Source organism: Phocoena phocoena, chromosome 13 (assembly GCF_963924675.1).
Source record: "Phocoena phocoena chromosome 13, mPhoPho1.1, whole genome shotgun sequence".
In the NCBI taxonomy this organism is placed as follows: Eukaryota; Metazoa; Chordata; class Mammalia; order Artiodactyla; family Phocoenidae; genus Phocoena; species Phocoena phocoena.
The window spans coordinates 74,132,056-74,154,084 of record NC_089231.1 but is presented as its reverse complement, the minus strand read 5'-3'; the positions used below and the strand labels follow the sequence as shown (position 1 = coordinate 74,154,084).

Genomic DNA, 22,029 nt, shown 5'->3' with positions numbered 1-22,029 from the left:
CCTTGTGAGAACTGAGGACAGTCTTCAGCTCCTCCAGGAGTCCGTAGGCCAGCTTGAAGCCCCCAAGAGCAGAGAGCAGCTTCCGAACCGTCTGCTGGGCCTGCCTGCGCACGTGCCAGGTGCGGCTCAGGAGCACCGCCACCAGAGCCCGGTGGTACTGCCTGCAGCAGAGGGACAGGGCGTCCTGGGGTAAGGCCAGGTGTGGGGCTCTCCACAGCCAGCCTTCCACCCCTCACACACCGCCACGTCTCAGGCTCCTGTCAGGGTTTGTGTCATTTGGCCAAAGGGGAAAAGTAAACGAGCCCCACGTACTGAACTTTGTTGCCTGTGAGTCTGTGCGGATGGTCAAGGAAGAGTCTCTCTGTCAGATGCAGCACGGTACAGAGGGCTGGCGGGGGGACAGAAACAGCACAAGTGTTTTTAAAATAGAGAACACATCCAGAAAGGACTGGGAAGAGCTGGAAAATGAACACCAAAATGTAAAGGGAAAGTTACAGTTCACTAGAATTTTTTATTTTATATTGGAGTATAGCTGATTAACAATGTTGTGTTAGTTTCAGGTGTACAGCAAAGTGATTCAGTTATACACATACATGTATCTAATGAATTTTCTTTTTTGCTAACTACACACGTGTGTTCTTTTTTTAACATCTTTATTGGAGTATAATTTCTTTACAATGGTGCACTAGTTTCTGCTTTATAACAAAGTGAATCAGCTGTACATATATATATATCCCCGTATCTCCTCCCTCTTGCGTCTCCTCCCACACTCCCTATCCCACTGCTCTAGGTGGTCACAAAGCACCAAGCTGATCTCCCTGTGCTATGCGGCTGCCTCCCACTAGCTATCTATTTTACATTTGGTAGTGTATATTAAGTCCATGCCACTCTCTCACTTTGTCCCAGCTTACCCTTCCCCCTCCCCACTTCCTCAAGTCCATTCTCTACATCTGCGCCTTTATTCTTGTCCTGCCCCTAGGTTCTTCAGAACCTTTTTTTTTTTCTTTAGATTCCATATATATGTGTTAGCATACGGTATTTGTTTTTCTCTGCCTGACTTACTTTACTCCGTATGACAGACTCTAGGTCCATCTACCTCACTACAAATAACTCAATTTCGTTTCTGGTTATGGCTGAGTAACATTCCATTGTATATAATGTGCCACATCTTCTTTATCCATTCATCTGTCGATGGACACGTAGGTTGCTTCCATGTCCTGGCTATTGTAAAAAGAGCTGCAATGAACATTGTGGTACATGACTCTTTTTGAATTATGGTTTTCTCAGGGTATATGCCCAGTAGTGGGATTGCTGGGTCGTGTGGTAGTTCTATTTTTAGTTTTTTAAGGAACCTCCATATTGTTCTCCATAGGCACACGTGTATTTTGGAACAAGCAAAAGTATATTCAATATCCTGTGATAAACCATAACAGAACATGAAAAAGAATGTATATATACGTGTAACTGAATCACTTTGCTGTACAGTAGAAATTAACACATTGTAAATCCAACTATACGTCAATAAAACAATTTTTTTTAATTACTATGCAGTTCTAAAAAAGAATGAGAGCGCTCATTATATACTGACGTGAAATTATTTCCAAATCTAGACAGCACAATGCATACAGTAGGAATATTAACACTTGTGTAAAAAAGGCAGAGAACTGATACATAAGGTTATTTATTGGTATAAATATAAAATATCAAAGATACACAAGAAGCTGATAAAATTGGTTCTCCACGGCCAGGGACACTGACTGTATGGCTAGAGATCAAAGCAAGGGTATAACTTTCAGTGTAGGCTCTCTTGGGTCTTTTTTTTTTTTTTTTGTATTATGTGAATATATCTCCTATTCAAAAATTAGCTAAACATTTTTTAAACATCAGGAAGTGACTAACAGGTGTAGCTCATTAAGAGAATGTTGTGATTTGTCAGTCAAAAGGCTTTTCCAATCACCAATTAGCGGCAGATACTTCTAAGGCAACCTAGAATTTTAAACATACATTTAAAGATCAACTGTTCCTTCTCTGCCAAGATAGAAACCAGTAGTTCTTCTATCTCCTGGTGTGGGTGGAGCCAGCCACACTTCGCCAGAGCTTGCTTCTCAGCTGCCTCTCAGTGCACGAAAACCTCTACGACAGCACCAATTACCCAGTCAACTATAATTACACCTAATATCACAGCTCCACAACTATTAGAGTGCTGTCTCCACAAATCTCCCACTTCCCTCCAATTTCCCTAGCCTTCCACATCCCACAGGAGGACATTCATTCCCACAAAAGCTGAGCTGTTGGCCAGATCACTCTGCTCCAGGTTTTTGCTGAGCTGTCTGGTCAAAACAACAGGCAGTCAGGGAAGGATCCTCTCTGAAGACCCACCAGAGACTCAGCCCCAAACTCGACTTCAACTAAGGGGGTAGTGACTCACCATCCTCTGAAGCCATGAGCAGGAATTTGTCAGAAGTGAAAACCTGCTTCTTCTCATCCAAAATTAGCTGCCAGAAACTGCTCAGTTTAGCCTCTGCAAGAAACAAAAGGTCACTCTACCACACAGCCCCCCACATGCCAGGGCTAGTCCCCACCATGCTGAAGCTGCGGGGGCTGGCTTTGCTGACAGACTCTCCGCTGTTGCAGCAGGCAGGAGTTCTCCCTCAGCGGGGGCGGGTCACTCCCAGGCTCACTGTCCTCCGGTTCCGAGAACTAACCGGTTCTTCTGGTGGCATTGCCTATAGGAAAAGCTTTGGTGGTTCTCTGTAGCCCACAGGAGCCCAGATGAGCTGCTTCCCACCTGGAATTCCCACCTGTTCCAGGTGCCAGGCTGAACTACTTGAGGTCCACATGTGGTGCTTTCCCCGCTCTTCCCTCATTTGAACTCACACTGGGTCAGCTAGTGAAAACCCTTCTAGCCCTCAGGGCCCTAGTTCAAATGCTCCCTTCTTCATGAAGCTTTTCCTGACACCCAACCCCTAAACTAAAAGAAATCCCTCCTTCAAAACTGCTCTTATGCCACATTTAATGTGCCTTAAACAACAGATAACTTTTGCATATCCTCTCTGCCAGTAAAGCAGCTTAAAATTTGCTGAAACAGGGTCATGTTCTGCCTCCCCGACACAGAAGTAGCCCAGTGCCTTGGTATATAGTCAGATGGCACACAATAATATATATGAAAAGAGCTGAACTCCATTTCTAACCACAGGAATAAGTTCAGCTATGTCCCCATGCAGAGTAGGATGTAGACTAAACAAACACAGAATACCGTGTAGCCACAAAAAAAGGAAAGCTCTTTTTGTTGTACTGATTTTGGAATCTTTTCCAAGATGTGTTCAGTACGCAATATGGCACGTATAGTATGTCACCCAGCATGTTTCGGCAATTACACATTGATCATCTCTAGACACGAAACTTAGTGGCTGGAAGACAGGATGGCTAAGGGGAAGCTTTTAACGTTATACCCTATAAATGTATAACCAATTAAAAACAACGTCCCACTTATCATCTGCAGGGATGAGCCTCAGCGTTGCACTGTGCAGCGAGAGTGCAGCCAGGGGACTCTGTCACTGTCCTCCTTTGCCCTGTTGCTCCAATGCTCCAGGACAGGGGCTTGTAGATAAAATTCATCCCTGCAGGTGACAAGTGGCCCTACGACTGCCCAGTGCGGTAAGTGGCCAAGCTAATCCTGTAAAATCCTAAATATCAAGGCACTCCTCCCAAGGACTCTGAAAGAGGCCCTTGTCTGCTAGCATCCTGGACATCTCTGGACTCTTACCAGCCTGTGAGTCAGCCATCGAAAGCTTTGAGAGCAGCAAGGCAGCAGCGACCCCTTCGGTGACTACGGGAACCTGAGTGCTTTGGGAGGCTGCCTTCTCCACTGTCTGGATGAGCAAGGGCAACAAGTCCAGGGCCTGCAACAGTGTGTCACCTGTGGAGATAGGACCAGCACCTTACAGAACACCCCAATCGCAAGGAGACAAGATTACTTGAGAAAGGAGTTATTCACCCATGTCTGAATGGTTAACACCCTTCAGTTACCTTTCAAATATCTCAAGTAAGTGGAATTAAAATCTAGGACTTATATCAAACTCTACAACCATAAAGCTAGAGCTAGAAGGGTCCTTACTAGTCCAATAGTCCAGGTATTCACTTGATGGATAAGGAAACAGACCAAGAGAAGTGAAGTGAGTTGCCCAAGGCCACACAGCTGGTTGAGGGAGAGCCAGGGCAAACCTCAAGTTGACTAATTTCTCTCTGGGGCTCTTCTCCCACACCAGACAACCTCCAGACCCAAATCCCAAAACCAGAACCAATCTGCTGACCTATAAACTAAACTCTGTTCAAAAAAAAAAACAGTAGAGGGCTTCCCTAATGGCACAGTGGTTGAGAGTCCGCCTGCCGATGCAGGGGACATGGATTCGTGCCCCGGTCCGGGAAGATCCCACATGCGGCGGAGCGGCTGGGCTCGTGAGCCATGACCACTGAGCCTGCGCGTCCGGAGCCTGTGCTCCGCAACGGGAGAGGCCACAACAGTGAGAGGCCTGCGTACCGCGCAAAAAAAAAAAAAAAAAAAGTAGAAACCTACTAAAACTATAGCTAAACCCACATATGTGTGTGTATGTATGTATGTATGTATGTAATTTATTTAGGCTGCACTGGGTCTTCATTGCGGTGCACAGGCTTAGTTGCAGTATGTGGGATCTTAGTTCCTCGATCAGGGATCAAATCCGGGCCCCCTGCGTTGGGAGCATGGCGTCTTAACTACTGAACCACCAGGGAAGTCCCAACCCATGTTTTCTTAATTACTAAATTGGTATATAGAGTATTTCACAGTGAAACAAGTATTTCATTTGGATGATGCCATGGATTTGAATCCAAGAAATGTATATTTTAAAGGTTTATTTTATGATTGTTTTTAAAGTATTAAGCAGAACCAACTCAAGCTAAAGAGACTAGGTTAAACCAAGACTTGGCTATTTAGAACTCAATCTAAAATCAAGTTCAATCAGTGCAGCAAAACTGCACACTGATACACAAGTACAGACACTGTACAGAAGGGGGTCACCTCTCTAGGGGCAGCTCCGGAGTCTCCTAAACATTTTTTTAAACCCAGTCATCATAAGTTTAAACTTGAAGTGAAATATGAGCCCATCTCAGAGGTGGACATCAGTATTAGAGATTTTTACCTTGGGGATCAAGCTCCTACAGATTTGAAGTTTCCCCTCGCTGTGCTGGGGAAGGAGGTAGATGCTCAGGCCCAAATGACAGGTTTGTTAGCACTGAAGCGAGGGCAGTTGTTGTTTCTAATAGGTCCAGTGTAAAGATTATATAATTTACACCTTATAAATCAGTCTTATCAGAATCATTTCTCCATGATTTCAGAAAACAGAGTGACAGGTTCTGGTTGTGGTTCCCCTCTGAATAAAGCTTTGTATTCTGAAGGTCTGATAAGGAGGAGAAGCCAGAATCTGTTGTGAAGACTGGGCTCTGATTCTAGGCTTTATGGATGACTAAGCTAGATGCTCCCAGTGGCTCAGGAAGAAATGATGCAAAAAAAGCTGGACCAAAAGGGAAAGCCTGATGACACCCTGAAGATCACCTCGATCACCTCTGTGAGGGAAGCATCTCACCTCGGAAGCAGACCAACATGCACTGCAGATAGGCGTGCCTCACTGCAGAGGTGGAGGTTTTAAGGCTGAAGGCTTTCTTGAACCATTCAGTGAGCTTCTTGGGCACTTCTGTGGAGAACCGGTTACACCAGAGAGCCAGGACAGAGGTGGCGTGCACCAAGGTGCCTTCGTGAACTAGGGCAAGAAGCAGAAGTCCTGTCAGCCCTATGTCTTAGACCCACATCACATCACTGCCAGTTGCATGCGAAAGCAAGTAGGAGTAAAGGGAGAGGAAGCAGTGATGCTTCAGGGAGAGGAAGCAGGGCCCTCAGAAGGGGTTCATGGCAGGCTCCAACTGCGAAAACCGGGGGTCAAGGATGGGTCCAGGCTGCACCCTCACCATGGTGCACAATTACCTTCTTGCTGGAGGAAGGGGATGAACAGCTCAGCCACGGTCCCACTCAGGACTTGACTGGAAGGCCCGGCCACCACGTGATGACTGACACTCCCGATCCCTGGAAGGCAGGGGATTCCCTGCTCAGCCCCTCATCAGCACAAAACTGCCAACACACCAGTCCTCCTGTCACTGCCCACCTCCCCAGCAGCCATGCCTCTCCTCTGGCCACGACTGACCCCCTACTCAATCCCCCATCAGACGTCCTGCCTTTTACGGAAGCCAGACTGGGATGTCCAAAACTGTCAGAGGTGTCAAGATCCAACGGACTCACCTTACCTAACAGTTACATTACACTACCACTACTACACTTCCTACTACCCGTGGAGAAATTCTGTACCTGAGAGGACGCTCATCTTCTGGGCTACAATAGTTAGTTTTCCTTCCGAGCCTGAGAGGAGAGATAGCAAAGATTCAAAATTCACATCTGCCACATTTCCCAAGGGGGTGAATAAGGTAGTCATGTGTGTGACATCAAGATACAGTTTCTGATTCCAGAAGCAGCCTTTCTATCATGTAGCTGAGCTTAACATCACATGTACTGGCTTTTTTTTTTTTTTTCTAACTAAAGAAATAAATAATATGTTCTTGCAGAAAATGAGACAAATAGAAAAAATATAAAAGCAACATCTAAAAATCACCCATGTTCCCACGACCTAAAATATTATTAACATTTTGGTGTATTTCCCTCTATTTTTTCCCCCTATGCAAACGATAATGCCTATGCTTAAAACTGAGATCACCCCCATCCACACTGATCTGCACGTGCTTCTGTTCATTCTTGACACAAGCAAACTCAGAGCACCAAGCCCCCAACAGGTCCCGGTACCCAAGGAATGCCAGAGGCCACACCTTGGCCATCCGCATGCCCGGGAAGGACTTGCCCACCTCCGAGGATAGCAAACAGGTGCCGGGCCAGGGCTTCCATCGCCGAGGAGTCACTGCACTGGCGGACCAGGTTCTGCAGCGCCAGCACGGCTTCGTCCATCAGGCGGGGGCTGTTGGACTTCAGCTGACCTGGACACGGAGAGCCGCAGCTCAGAAGCTGCCGAGAGCTGGGTAGCCAGGCTCTCATCTTTGTCTTCCCTGCTCCCAACTCTTCAATCCTGGCTCTGTGTTCTCATTATAAAGGATCTCAGGAAAGAAACTACACAACTGTAGTTTATTTCTAAACTGAGCTGTCTCCTACCCCTTTTTGTACAATAGGGATAAGTACAACCGAAACCCAAGGTGCCATTCCAGGGGCTGGAGAGGGGTTGGGACACTCACCAGCCAGTCCTTTCACGATGTCCAGGGCATAATGGCTGAGATCGAGAGTCACTGATGCCAACAGACTGGAGATAGCTGAGGGGGACAGAAAGCACACATCATGTTGGCCTCCAGGGGAAATGCCCGTTTCTGCCTGACTCCCCAGCCAATGCTCAGGCCTGCTGTGTAGACACACAGGACATGACCACTCTTCATCTCTGTATGGTCACATGGTGGTCACACCTTTGTCCCACAGCTCTGCTGTAAAGCTGTATACTGCCCCATCCCAATCAGCAAAAAACTGCCCCTCCGACATTCCACCCACACCTCTTACCAAGATAAAAAGAGACAGAGACTCAACTCTCATATCCTATGGTTTCAAGTGCCACCTCCACACCAAGGTCAAACTGTCTAGAGCAGAGGTTCTTAACCTGGTTTCCAGAAGGTTCTTAGACCTCTAAAAATGTATGCAGTATTTTAAGTGGGTATACTTTTGTGCATTCTTCCAGCAAGAGGGCCCATTACTTTCAACATCCTCTCAAAAGGGTCCCTGATCTCTCTCCCAAGGGCCCAATGAGGTAAACAGTGAATACATCTCCCCCCGCAGCAAGCACTTCCTGCTGCCAAGTAGTGGGGACCCGGCTTATCAGGCAACTTCACCTCCCTCCCACCATCCTGTTTGGCAGGAACCTACTTTCAAGAACATTCTCTGGACTCCTCAGTAAGGACTTCTGTATGGTGGGCAATATCAGATCCTTAAACTCCGAGTGGGACATGTATCGGAGCAGAGGGGCACAGTTATCCTACAAAGAGAAAGGGGTCAGGCACCCAGCCTTCGTGGGAACAGACCAAGAATAAAGGATGGTTCTGAATCACAGAATTTAAAATGGGATTTAGCTTGCCCAGGTGAGTAAGGGCCACCTCACACTCACCAACAGATACTTCTGAGGCTTTACTTTGCTCATCAAGATGTTCTTCATATAAAAATCCAGCAGGGCACTCTAGGGAATACAGAGACCTGGTTAGACCCTGACGTTCTGAAATCCCTCTTGTGGGACTGCTTCTAAAAAATACCAATCAGTGCCCCAAATGTCATGGTGTCAAGCATGAAGATCCCAGTGATCACTCCATTCCCCATCTAAAAGCCTTCCACAGCTTTCCATGGCTCCTGGGAGCAAGTCCAAGTCCTTGGCATGGCTCACAGGCCTACCTGCTACCCTCTTTCACCCAGACACCCACATGCCCCTCCAACCGCACTTTGCCTCCCCTACATTCCTGCCCACACGCTGCTTTCTCTGCCCAAAATGCCCTTCCTCCCCTCTTGACCTGTTAACGCCTATTCACCCTTTAAGTTCCTTCATTAGAGATGTGTTCCCTGACCCACAGCCTAAGACAAGTCCCAACCAGAGTATCACAGCCTCTTGCGCTTTTCCTTTGCAGCGTGTCTCACAGAGATAATGAGATGACGACATGTCTAACGGCAGCCTCCTCAGATTCAGTCCCGCCCGGGAAGGGATCACAGGTCCCTCACGCACTGCTGCATCCCCAACACCTGGCACAGAGCTTGGCACAAGGCAGATGCTCAGTGTGGGTGAATAAATGACTGTATGAACAGGCAAATCATCATCCCGTTAACTATGGCAGGATCCATCCCAAGCCACAACTGGAGGGGAAACTTTCCAGCTCCTCAAAGTTCATATATCACCATGAAAGGCCGGGGTCTCAGGTGAGAAAACCAACAAACTTCAGATAAGGCCAGCAGCTGGGGGCCACCAGGGCAAAACAAGCTCCCCCTCCTTCCCTCCATAGAGTCCACTTGCCTTGTGCCGACTGACCACGTCCATCTCCTTGTGGCTCGTGCAGAACTGCACCAGCAGCCCCAGCATGGCTGCATAGTTCTGGTTGGGTTCTAGGCTGAGAATGGCTGACAAGTATTGTTCCACCAGTCCCGGGTTCTGAAGAGGAACGGGTAGAGCAGGTGTATCAGACGGCAGTGGAGGTGGTACGGAAGAAGAAATGACCGCCACCCTGCTGCCTCCTGTCACCTCTTTCCATAGCTTGGTGAGCTTCTTCACAGCACCATCCACGGCGTGCTTGTGGGAGCCGCCTAGCACCTCCAGCAGGAGCAGGCACTGCACCTCTACCTGCAGGGACAGGGAGGTTCAGGTCCAGACGTAAAATGGGAGTGGAGATCCCATGGCCCTCATAGCCTGCCCAAGACCTTCGTCAGGCCCGCCAGAACCTGAGGTCATCTCCGCCAGGCCTCTCCCACTCAATTCCAGCCAGATCCTCTTCCCTCCACCCCCTGCCCCCACCCCCACTTAACCCTGTCCCGGAATTACATCTGTTCACTCAAGCACTTCGTTAATAAGTATTTGTTGAGCACCTACTATGAGTCAGACAATGAAAACACCTGGAGAATAAGACAGACACAGTCCTTGCTTTCATGCACCTCATAGTCCAGAGGGAGAAAAAGATACTAAACAAATAAACACACAAATGAATACATAATTCCAGCAAGGTTAAGTGCCATGTGGGAAAAGGTTAAGCATTCTGTTTCATATATTTCTTCATCTGCCTTGACTATTCCTTCATTAATTCTACAAGCAATGAACGCTGATGAAGTGGCAGGCACTATGCTAGGCACTGTGGAAACAGAAGTGAACACTGATATGCTGATCCTGCCTGCAGGGGGGCCCACTATCCAACCCAGAGTGAAGCACCTAATAGGTGCTCAATTAAAAAGCCTCACAGGGCTTCCCTGGTGGCGCAGTGGTTGAGAGTCCGCCTGCCGATGCAGGGGACACAGGTTCGTGCCCTGGTCCAGGAAGATCCTACATGCTGCGGAGCGGCTGGGCCCGTGAGCCATGGCCGCTGAGCCTGCATATCCGGAGCCTGTGCTCCGCAACGGGAGAGGCCACAACAGTGAGAGGCCCGCGTACCGCAAAAAAAAAAAAAAAAAAAGCCTCACAGAGACTGTATGTGTCATGAACACCCAAGGTCACTGGTGAGCAGTGGACTGCCACCCTGAGAAAAAAGGCATGCTTAAGAAGTCTGCCAAATTCCATTTGCATGTGTACAAAATGGCAGATGTACAAAGTTATTCATGGCAACAATTTTTTTATAACAAAAGACTATAACAACATAAGTGGTCATAAACAGGGAACTAGTTATATATATACCGTGGTACATCCACTCAAAGGATTAGTAAACAGTCATAAAGAATAAGAACCTCTATATAATACTCTGGAACAAATCTAAATCCAGTTAAGGAAAAAAACACAAGGCGAAAGAAAAAAGTTTGTATGTATGCTACCACTTGTATAAAACGGTCTATTTAGTCATATACACAGAGAATACCTCTACTACCTAAGAAACTAGTAATAGAGGGGGACCGAGATGGCTAGGGAAGGGGTGGGAAGGAAACTGGTATATCATTCTACACCTGTTGAATACTGAACCTTTTTTAAAAAATTATTATTAAAATAGCTTTTTAAGCTTGCTGATATCACATTCAGAACTATATTGCTCTTCTTTCTTCCTGGAACGTTCTAACCCATAATCTGGGCATGGTTTTTTCTTTCATATCCTTCAGGTCCCTGCTCAAATGGTACCTCCTCCAGAGGCCTTCCTCCCACCATCACCGTCCAACCACTCTCTCTATCCTCCTGTCTGCTTTTCTGCTGCACGACTCTACACTTTGTCATTTATGTGTGGACCTGTTTGTGTCCACCCTCTCCCCACAACTGAAAGCTATGAGAAAGTAAGGTCCTCTCACCTGTCCCCTGTTTCAGCCTCAGCTCCTCGAACAGCACCTGACACGCAGGGGGCCCTCAACAAATACTTAAGGGACTGAATGAACTACTCCTATGTGTATAGTCAACATCAGCAATGAGCAAAGGAAAAACCCAGATTCAAGACACAGAAACCACCACCACGGTTTCAAGCTCCTGATGCATCCTGTCCCATAAACACAACTCCGGGTTGACCCCTCCCCCTCACTAACCCACACTGACTTACCTTGGATAACGGTTATAAGAATTCATTGGAGACATGCTAGTGAGGGAGCCCATGATAAACCATCTTACAAGAAGGCCTTTTGGTAACAATGGAACCCACACTCTGAAGGTGCTTTTCCAGCATATCCACTACCTGTGAGGTTTCAGTGTTCTTATCCTTCCATCAACTGCTGATGGCATATCTATGGTCATCCCCAGAAGTATGCTGGATAAGCTCCCAGGGATGAGGCCTCAATAAGTCTTACAAGCTGGCTGTGTCAGGCAGAGGTGCTCACTCCTCATTTACCTGCACAGCCCTCTGTAAGTTTCTATAGCCCTTTCACACCTCTTTTGAGCCCATCTTCATGGCAACTCTTTGAGGCGGATGGGTGAGTGGTACTTTTCCCCATTTTTGCAGCAATGGGAAATGGGCTCCGAAATTAGGTATCTGGCCAAATCTCATGGCCAAGAGTCAAATCCATACCAAGATCCTCAGACTCCTTTTTTGTTAAACCGTAAGACCATCCCTCTTGCCCTCCACTAAGCATATCTAGACATTCAAAAGAATCTCCCAACCTAGCCTATTGGGCCGTCTCTGGTTAGCAGACATGCTGAAAGGCAAGATAGGGAATGTGGAAGGAGCAGGCATAGAACGGGAGGAAAGAATTGGTATTTTCTGGGTTACTTGTTTTCTGCCTGTCTTCCCCATTCTGGCCTGTCACGTCTTCCTCACATGCCATGAAGGCAGGGACCACGTTTCTCTTGCTCATCACTGTATTCCCAGGGCCTAGCACCATGCCTGACCCAGGAAAGCTCAAAGATGTTTGATAAATAGACGAATGTTATTATGCTGCACTCATGCCCATCCACCAAAGTCACACACCTCAGGGTAACTCAAGGTGCCTGGTCACCCAGCACTAACAGCACTGGCCAGAGAAGGTGCTTAAACATGTCCCAACTCTGTGCAAAGAGCTGACCGGCACGACTGCAAAGACCCGGGGAACCTACCAGTTTGCTCCAGATGTCTCCTTGCCGCTTGGCTCTCGAGGGAAAGACAATGCGCACCAGTAGGCAGGTCCAGGACAGGGCCAGCAAGGCAGCCGAGCCACTGCTCTTACTGAAAGGGGAGGGGAGGGGAGGGGAGGGATGAGGTCAGAGCAGCAGCCTCCATCTTGAGGACGAATGCTCACCGCAAGGCCTTGCCTGCTATGCAAGACCCTCCACTGACCTAACTGGAACTGGAAACTTGTTCCCCACAAATCATCTGTGACAACTCAGGACAAGGAGTGCCAAACTCCCACCTCTTAGCACTCACAACTATAAATCAAAAGGATGGTTTGCTCCATTCAGTGCCTAGTGGGCATTTGGTTTCTCCTTAAAATGGCCTTACTTCCACTGGTTTCCCAACCCTGTTCCTCAGGAAAGTGGTTTCTCCACTGGGCCTGACATCTTGGCTTCTCCGTCCATTCAGAAGGCAGACTGCCGGCACCCCTCAGAGTTGCAAAGAGGAAAGGGGCAGGCATGTTCACGCCTGCTCATCTGCACCGGCTTCTCACGAGTAGGACTCCACCAACCCCCAGTGGGCCACCACCTTTACCTCTTACCTGGGGACACCTGCTTTGGAGCCAATGCCTGAAGACTGCAGAGAGTGCAGAAGGTTCTTAGCAGTGGCTTCTGGCTGGGCCTCAGCCAACTGCTGGATTGCTGCCTGCAGAGCCCTGCGTGAGGCTGCATCTCTAGGAGGAGGAAAGAAGGGGAAGGTGAACATGTGGACTCGGGGCAGGGGTGGGGGCTTAGGCCAAGCCTGGTCTTTCTCAGGAAGATTAAACTGCACTGTATTCCAGTGGGTCATAGATGATGGGATTAGGAAGTAACTGGATAAATCTACCTCATCTGAGAGTTCTGGAAGCATCTAATAAGGGCAAATGAGCCTTAAGGCTGTAAGCACAACATCTACCTTTAGGGAACACTTACTATAGGCCTCAAACTAGGCCAAGTGCTTTTACACACATGACCGGTGCCAGCATAGAGACTGAGCACTCAACGTGGCAAGCAACGTTCCAAGAACTTGACTCTTACTGACAACCACCTATGAGGTAGGTAAAAGCATCATCCCTGTTCTGCAGATGAGGAAACGGAGGCACAGAGAGGTTCAGTAACTTGTGCAGGACCCAGGTAGTCTGGCTCCAAAGCCTGGGCTCTAACCACTACCCTATATCACATTTCTGCACAAACTGCTCTGGACACTGGGCCTTTGATCGGGACTCGCCTGTATCGATGCAGAGTCAAGCAGAATAATTTGCAGAGGCCTTTCACTGCTCCCTCTGGCAGATCTAAAACCAAAGATTACACAGAGGTTAATAAAATAAAATCTACTCAATAAAATCTACTTCCTGGGCATCTGCTCGAGCCAGGCATTCTGCTGACATGACCTCTGCCCACTGGACACTCCCCGGGCGTTTGAGATAGAATTCCCAACAGGAAAAAGTAATGACAAAATAGGACTCTAAAGAAACATCTAGCACGGGAAGGCTCTCGGACAAACATCTGTTAAATGAATGAAACTAAGGCAAGACAAGTGCCCTCGAAATTTAACATGCTTTCGAGTGGAGGTGCTAGAGTACAGGAAATGTTCTGCTTCTTGATCCGGGTGCTGGTTACACGGCTGTGTTTAGTTTGTGATAATTCAGCGACCTGTTCACTTATGATATGTGTACTTTTCTTTATGTACGTTCTAATAATTGGTTTTAAAACACAGGACAAAACTTAAGTACTATGAGGGATCAGAAAAGAGAAGAACACCTATAACAGAGAGGTTTCTGAAGATTTTAAGGACACAGAAGCTTGGCCTAACAGATGAGTAGGATGTGGACAAACGGAAAGAGGGGCCTGCATGCAGAGTGGTGTTAACAACATGAGCAGAAGTGCACGGGATAAGGCGGCACAATGCCTGTGCAGGGTGCATGAGGAGGAGGAGGAATAACAACACCCGACACTTAACCAGTGCTCATGAGGCACCAGGCCCTGCTCTAAGCATTTTATATACATTAACTCAATTCCTGTGAGGTGGGTACTGCAACTGAGCTCATTTTTAAGATGAAGAAACCAAGGCATGGAAAACCAAGCACGCCAGCTGAGTGAAAGAGAAACTGGTGAAACAATAGGGCTCAATAACGGAGAGCCAACCTGTGACAGGTTCTGCATGCCAGACTGAAGCCCGCAGACAAAGAGGGGAGGGTGACACGGGGAAATGTACGCTGAGTGTCAGACTGACCAGCGTGGGAGGCACCGAGAGCAGGAGGCCCACAAAGGGCTTGCACAGGGCCTCACACTTCAGGCACCCGAACGATGGGGGCATGGGGAATGAAGGAGGGGCGGGCACCCAGCTCCCCCAGGGCCCTGAGCCTGGTAATGGTCCATCTGATTTGGGGCTACCTCAGTAACGGAGGAAAAGAGTGACTGGAGCCGGGAACAGGTTGTGGCTAAGAGAACAGTAGTAATAACAGCTAATAGACACTGGGCGTTGACCATAGCCAGGCACCGAGTCAAGCACCGTCCCCGTGTGTTCTCATTCACTCCTCACTCCAAGGAGACAGGCTCACAGGTTAAGTAACCTGAACCGGGTCCCACAGCCTGTAAGTGGCAGAGCCATGGCTAGAACGCAGAGCCCTTCTCCTCTGACTCTGCACTAGACGCCTGTGACTGGAAAGAACAGGCACAGCAGACACCACCTCAGAGTCTCAGGCTTCAAGTACACCGAGGCAGAACTGCGGAGAGCATCAGAGGCCTCAGGGCCAGACTGGGCTGAGCCAGGCCGACCTTCCGCATCGACAGCTCTGAGGAAGACTTCAACTCCTCGCCCTGGCAGAAAACACTCTGCACCACTGCACCACCTCTGATGAACTCTCCTGGTGACCTGCCTGCTACCCTAACAAAAGGAGAGGCCAGAAGAGTTATCACTATGCAATGACTCCTCCTTAGACTCAAAATCAGGAAATTGAGAATTAACAATTTCATATGGGAGGTTAACTTCCCCCAATCAACTTGTATATCAAAGACTACTAAACATTTTACAAACGTAATTCACCCTGAACTGTAGAATTTCAGGGTGACTGAAGAGTAGAATCACCCTGAAAAGGCCCTGAGTAGTTCATAAACTTCACCCACACATGTCCAACTCCTTACTCCACAAAATGGGGAAAAGTGTAGTATTCAACTGTTACTTAGCAGGGAGTCAGCCATTATGGTTCAGGGAGTCCAGCTAGCATCTATCACATGGCAGCCCTTTCTAACTAGAACTCTGTTCAGAAGTGACCAGAAAGACTTTTGAAGGTGCCATAACACTCATATGCTAAAGTTCTGATCCACAGGAGAATCTCTCAGAAGCTCACAAACAGCAATTTACTTAATTTACACACTACTTTAACAAGCTTGGGTATGTAACCAGGCAACAGTAGATCAGAAGCAGCGAATGAGAATGGGGGTGAGAGGGTGGTAGGAAGTAGGCTTTTTCCTAACAACAAGTGAAAGCTGACAGAAACGGAGACCCAATTCTATACCGCCATGGTTCTCAAACTGCAGCAAACACAGGAATCACCTGCGGGCTTGTTAAAACACAGACTCTGGGTTCCACCTGCAGGGTTTTGGTGAATCTGAGTCTCTGGGGTGGAGCTGAGAATTTGTATCTCAAACAAGTTTTAGGTGATGCTGATACTGCTGGTCTAGGGACCATATTCTGAGAAACAATGCTGTATAGTAAAAACACACCAAAAGGAAACTCAAAACTAATGAGCATTTATTGGTTGAAGGCACACTAGTCTTATACATGCCCCATAATTTGCAGCAAGAGCCCTCGGGTTATGGTACAGAATCAGGGTAACTGCATGTGCTCAGCATTTCCCAAAATGTGGTGCCCAGACCCTGAACAGGTTTTTGGCAAAAATGAGGTTCAAGGAAACACTGGATTAAAATGTGACATCTGGGCTTCCCTGGTGGCGCAGTGGTTAAGAATCTGCCTGCCAATGCAGGGGACAAGGGTTCGAGCCCTGGTTCGGGAAGATCCCACATGCTGTGGAGCAACTACTGAGCCTGCGCTCTAGAGCCCACTAGCCACAACTACTGAAGACTGTGCGCCTAGAGCCTGCGCTCCACGACAAAAGATGCCATCGCAATGAGAAGCCCACACACCACAACGAAGAGTAGCCCCCACTAGCCGCAACTAGAGAAAGCTCAAGCGCGGCAACGATGACCCAACACAGCCAAAAATAAATAAAATTAATTAAAAAATAAAAGAAATAAAATGTGACATCTCACAAACTTACATGATCTTGGAATCCTTTACTAGCCAATCACTTGATACCATCTTGCTTGTTTTCACGGAACACTGGGAAAATGGTGCCCCCGGTCATAAAGAAAATGTTTTTCCATCCAATAAATCACTTAAGAAAGACTGCTGGTATCTTTTAGAACTATTTCCAATCAAAATGGTTAAAACTGGTAAAAAGGTTTGGCGCCTAGAAGGATAAACTCTCCACCAACCCAACTGCTTCAGTGCAGATTATAACAAGCAAATACTGACAGTGAAGACAGAAGTTGCTGTGAGGTGAAAAGAAGGCCATGGTTCTAAACAGAGAACCCAATTTAGTTTGAAATGAAATCAATGAAATGAAAAACAAATACCTTTTCCAGCAACACATTTCCCCAGCTCACTGAGGATCTCTCTCCGTTCCTTCACACTGGCTGTTGTCACCTTCCCTGCAAAACGCTTTAGTGTCTCAGAAACCTGTGAAGACCAAGCCCACAGAGAAAAATTTCAGCAAACTACAAAACATTGCCGGGGGGGGCGGGGAGGGGGCGGAAACAGAGCGAGCAAGCTGTGGGAGGTGCAGAACTCAGTGAAGCTCTCTCTAACCCAGGGTTTCTCAACCTCCACACTCCTGACTTTGGGGGCTGCCTTTATACATCGTAGGATTTTGAGCAGCATTTCTGGCCTCTACCCAATGGACACCAGTAGCAGCACCCCATCCTCCCACCACAGCTGCGGCAACCCCAACTGTTTCCAGACATTGTCAAACATCTCCTGGGGGACACAATCACCCCCAGTTGAGTGAGATGTACTGCTTTTAACCCAACCAGTCAGCCACTCAGTATACCTCATTTAGACGTGGACAAAAAGAGTGAAGGTCAAAGGCAAAGACCTCAGGACAGAAAATATCCCTTCCAATGCAAAATCTAGGGAGGGCCTACTAAATGCCAAGTATGTTCCCTTTATATTATCTCTTTTAAACCTCCCATATGAAGGAGTATCCTGGCAACTCATAAACACAGTTGGCTAGCGGGTAAAAGGTCAAGAAATTGAATCCCAGCTCTGCCTCCTACCAGCTGTGGAAACTCAGTCAAATTATATCATTTCCTTGACCCTCTGATTCCCCATCTATACAGGCAACAGCACCTACCTCATGACTGTTAAACAGAGACTAAATAAGATAGTGTATGTAGAGCATTTACCTCTCATCCCGAGCACAAAATCAGCTACTACTACCAGCAAGCCTTCCAGACAGGCACCATATCCCCATTTCACAGGTGATGAAGAAACCAACTCCCAGAGAGGAAGCCACTGCTCGGACTGGACCTGTGGGCCACAGCACCTGCATTTCTGAAACTAAACCTGAAACCAACAGGTCTAAAAACTGATGCTAACAAGTCCTTAGCTTTGAACCACCATCCATGTTACCACAACTGCATCCCCTGCACAGGGACATAAGCATAAGACCTAGAAAGAGGGGCAGTTTGCAAATATTCCTGAAAATCTGGCTCCTGAACCATATTCTACAGGCTACAAAGCAGGCAGGTTGTGGATACATGAGCAGTTGAGCAGGGCATAATAAGACCCAAGTGGGTAACACCCGCCCTCTTTTTCTTTTGAGGGTATTTCACGGACAGGCCTTATTAGTAGAATAAGACTCAAGGGTGCATAGAGAGAGAAAATAATACTGAGTTCTTCTTACAGATAAATCCCTGCTATAATTCTATTAGCAATGAATAAAATCATGTCCAAAACTGTCTTCTACACAAATTATTTGTTTTAATATTGTCTCTTGTTTTTATAGTCATTCACGTATATAAAGGGTCAAAAAGTTCTGGGAGGTTTGCTCTAAAAATCAGTCACATGCCCTCACACACAAGGACAATCTCTTTCACCAATATTGGCTGATTATTTCGGTAGTTATCGCCATATCTCTAAAATAATTTGCTTGTGCTGCTACTTCTGCCTTTCTACCAAAGACCTCTCTCCCTCTTCAACCCCACCAGAGACCCTCCCCATATCCCTGACACAATTCCTTTGTTTCATAATATGGGTTAGCCCAGTAATTCAGTGTTTACATTATATGCAAATGGTATTCAATTTCCATTTAATAAACTGTTTACTCTCTTGCACAGCTTTTTTAAAATTAACCCTGGAGTTAAATAAAGGCTCCCAATGCCCATTCCCTCCTCACCTCAGTTTGCCTTGTTTTATCTGTTCTAATTAATAATTCAATCCCAAACTTTCTGCCACTTGTCTAAATCTCAATACATTTAGGCAGACCAGGTATTCTACCAAATTCCATTTTCCTGAAGAAGCCTCACCCAGTGCTTTCCGACCTGCCCCAATTTGGTGGGTGATCTCCTACAGCTGGGACTCTATCACCCTGAAAATGTACTCTTTCTTGTGTTTGGGTAAAGTACATCCTTCATCTCGTGAAGTCCTTGCAAGTTTGAAAATATTTTGGCCTCCTACCTGAAGTTTGTCTGGGTACAGAATTCTAGGTTGAAGTTTTCCCAGAATACTGAAGACCTTTCTTCACTGAGTTCTAGCTTTCATTACTGCTGGGAAACCCAACGCCATTCTGGTTCTTGATCCTTTGTCTGAGACCTGATTTTCCCCCCTGGAAATTTCTAAGATCTTCTTTTTGTGTCCAAGGTTCTAAAATTTCACATTAACGTGCTTTGTTGTGAGTCTGTTTTCATCCATTGTACTGAGCATTTTTGATCTGAAAACACATGCTTCCGTTCGCAGAAAGTATGTTGAATTATTTTGTTGATGATTTCCGTGGATATTGGACCTCCCACACTTTTGTGTGGTCCTGTTTTACACAAAACAAGTTTTCTCCAGAGAGAAAACTTTCAGGCTTTTGCCAAGATGGAGAAAGAAAGCTGGGGCTCTGACTGCATCTGAAAAGGGCTTTCAACCAATCCGCCTAACTTAGCCCCTCCCCACTCACCCTCACTTCCAGAGGTTAGCTGATACCACCAATTTCCAGCTGTCAGAGATTCTGCAACGTAAATCAGGTTGGTTCTCAGCTTTCTTAACTTGGCTTAGGATTCATTTCCCTTGGGTCTGCTGAACCCTTTACCACTTATCACTTTCTAGCTTCCAAAAGTTTGCTGCTATTGTCTGCTCCCCATTCTTCCAATTCTCATTTTTTTTCCCAACTCTTTACTAGTTTTAGTGATGCTGGAGGAGATAGCAAGAATAGATGCATATATATAATCCACCCTTTACCTAAAATTCTCACATAGCTGTTTTTCCATGCTAATATTAAATTCCTGGCTATAGTTTCTCCCCCAAAGATGAAAGAGCGTTTCAGGTTCAAGGCTCTTCTTTTTCTTAATCAGAAAATGAATGTTACCCACTTGGGATCCTGTCAGAATAAAACTGAGGAAGATCCTTCAGAGAAGTCATTTGCTGGTGAGATCAGATGCAAAGAGCTTAAATGTTCACAGGTTTCTCTCTAGAGGAGCACCGTCCAGTAGAACTTTCTGTGTTGATGGAAATGTTCTTTTGCACTGTACAATGCAGTAGTCACCAGCCCCATATGGCTACCGGTGCACTGAAATGTGGCTAGTACAACCGAATAACTGAATTTTTAATTTCATTTAATTTTAACTAACTTAAGTAGCCGCTTGGCTATTAATTAACTAGCTACCATACTGAACAACACAGCACTGGAGAGATTTTTTTTTGCATTTGAGTTTTAATGTTACACAGTCAGCGTGTACTCTCCCAACCCTTTTCAAAATACTCAGGAGACTATGCTTTTCTTTCCAGGATTCACTATAACAAACTTGGAACAAATTACCAGCCCCTGGGACTTCCCTGGTGGTCCAGTGGGTAAGACTACGCTCCCAATGCAGGGGGCCCGGGTTCGTTCCCTGGTCGGGAACTAGGTCCCCACATGCGAGCCGCAACTAAGAAGTCCACATGCCGAAACTAAAACCCGGCGCCGCCTAAATAAATATTAAAAAAAAAAAACTACCAGCCGCTCCCTTGCACAGGAAACTCGCAATTCGCATCTTTTTTCTGTTTTGTTTTGTTTGCGGTACGCGGGCCTCTCACCGTCACGGCCCCTCCCGCTGCGGAGCACAGGCTCCGGACGCGCAGGCTCAGCGCCCATGGCTCACGGGCCCAGCCGCTCCGCGGCAGGTGGGATCTTCCCGGACCGGGGCACGAACCCGTGTCCCCTGCATCGGCAAGGGGATTCGCAACCACCGTGCCACCAGGGAAGCCCAGTTCGCATCTTTTGAATGCTCAGGTTAAGGATTCACTCTCTGGCCTCAGGGCCTCCCTATCAAAATCAATTAATCTCCTCACCCTGATACCCAAGTGAGGCATGCTGTCCTTTAGAGACCCATTTCCTTTTCCCATAATATTGTCTTTTCACCCTAAAACACGACTAAAAGGAGGATGGGATGGAGGAAAAAGGTCTTCCCCAGCTCTTCCCTTAACTATGAGGCACTTCACAGGTAATAACACTCAGGGTGACAAGGCTCTTCCTGAATTTTTATCTAACGCTGCACCTAATAACAACCATCAACATATATGGAGTCCTACTTTATTTCACTGACTCCTCACAACAACCCTACACGACAGGTACTAGTTTAGCCCCATTTTATGGATGAAAAGACTTGAGAATTGGCAGGGTTAAGAAACTTGCCCAGCGTCTCAGAGAAACTAAAACTGACCAAGACTCCAACTCAGATCTGTATGAATCCAAAGAATATGCTATAAATCCCTGCACACAGTAGGTGCTTGAGAAATATTTGCTGAACACAAAGTTTAAGAGGGAGTTGGCGTTGGCCGGGGCTCACTGCTGGAGGGCTTCGGAGAAATGGAGCAGAGACTCCTTGAAAGAGGAACTTCGGCAACTCCGGAACCGGGGAGGGCCCGACAGGTTCCAGCCGCCGAGGCCGGAGTCCCTGATTCCTCGAGCCCGCGGCCGGTCCGCGCCACCCGGGCCGGGAGCCGGGACGAAGCCGGGTCCGGGAGGGACCGGCCCAAAGCGGCCCCTGGACCGCGCCCTCCGCAGCCGCCGGCCCCCGGCCCCCTAAGCTAGCGGCACTAGCGGTCCGGCCCGACCGCCGCCCTCCGCGCCCCGTCGCTGGCCGCGTTGGCCTCGCAGCCTCCCGCCTCACCTGCGTGTCCGCCGCCATCCTGCCGGCGCTGACTCCGGAACCGCTTCCGGAGCGCTTCCGGGTCACAGCGCGGGCCCACACCGCAGAGCGAGGCCGGGATAGTGTTGGGGCACGGGGCCTGGCGCCCCCGGGCGGGATGGCGGCCGCGGCAGCCTGGGCTTCGAGGCGGGAAGCTGGACTGGGTACCGGGGTGAGCGCCTGGGACTATCAAGGCCTCCTCCCCAGGGCCTTTCTCAGCCCGGCCTCGTGGGAGACGGGGATCCCTGAGGGTTTG

General features: G+C 47.7%; 1 protein-coding gene across 1 annotated transcript in view; it reads right to left on the bottom strand.

Annotated features, from left to right (window-relative positions):
• GCN1 (GCN1 activator of EIF2AK4) overlaps positions 1-21,773 on the bottom strand; it is a 56,461-nt gene extending 34,688 nt beyond the window's left edge. The window contains exons 1-18 of the mRNA XM_065889343.1: positions 21,756-21,773; positions 16,980-17,082; positions 13,570-13,633; positions 12,905-13,036; positions 12,309-12,417; positions 9,348-9,446; positions 9,123-9,257; positions 8,235-8,303; positions 7,997-8,105; positions 7,324-7,398; positions 6,943-7,071; positions 6,395-6,445; positions 6,017-6,115; positions 5,622-5,795; positions 3,767-3,919; positions 2,429-2,521; positions 313-388; positions 2-161 (exon numbers count right to left, since the gene is read on the bottom strand). Coding sequence (XP_065745415.1) covers positions 2-161; positions 313-388; positions 2,429-2,521; positions 3,767-3,919; positions 5,622-5,795; positions 6,017-6,115; positions 6,395-6,445; positions 6,943-7,071; positions 7,324-7,398; positions 7,997-8,105; positions 8,235-8,303; positions 9,123-9,257; positions 9,348-9,446; positions 12,309-12,417; positions 12,905-13,036; positions 13,570-13,633; positions 16,980-17,082; positions 21,756-21,773 — 1,848 coding nt within the window. The remainder of the gene's footprint in view (position 1; positions 162-312; positions 389-2,428; positions 2,522-3,766; positions 3,920-5,621; positions 5,796-6,016; positions 6,116-6,394; positions 6,446-6,942; positions 7,072-7,323; positions 7,399-7,996; positions 8,106-8,234; positions 8,304-9,122; positions 9,258-9,347; positions 9,447-12,308; positions 12,418-12,904; positions 13,037-13,569; positions 13,634-16,979; positions 17,083-21,755) is intronic.
• Between the last annotated feature and the right edge of the window lie 256 nt (positions 21,774-22,029).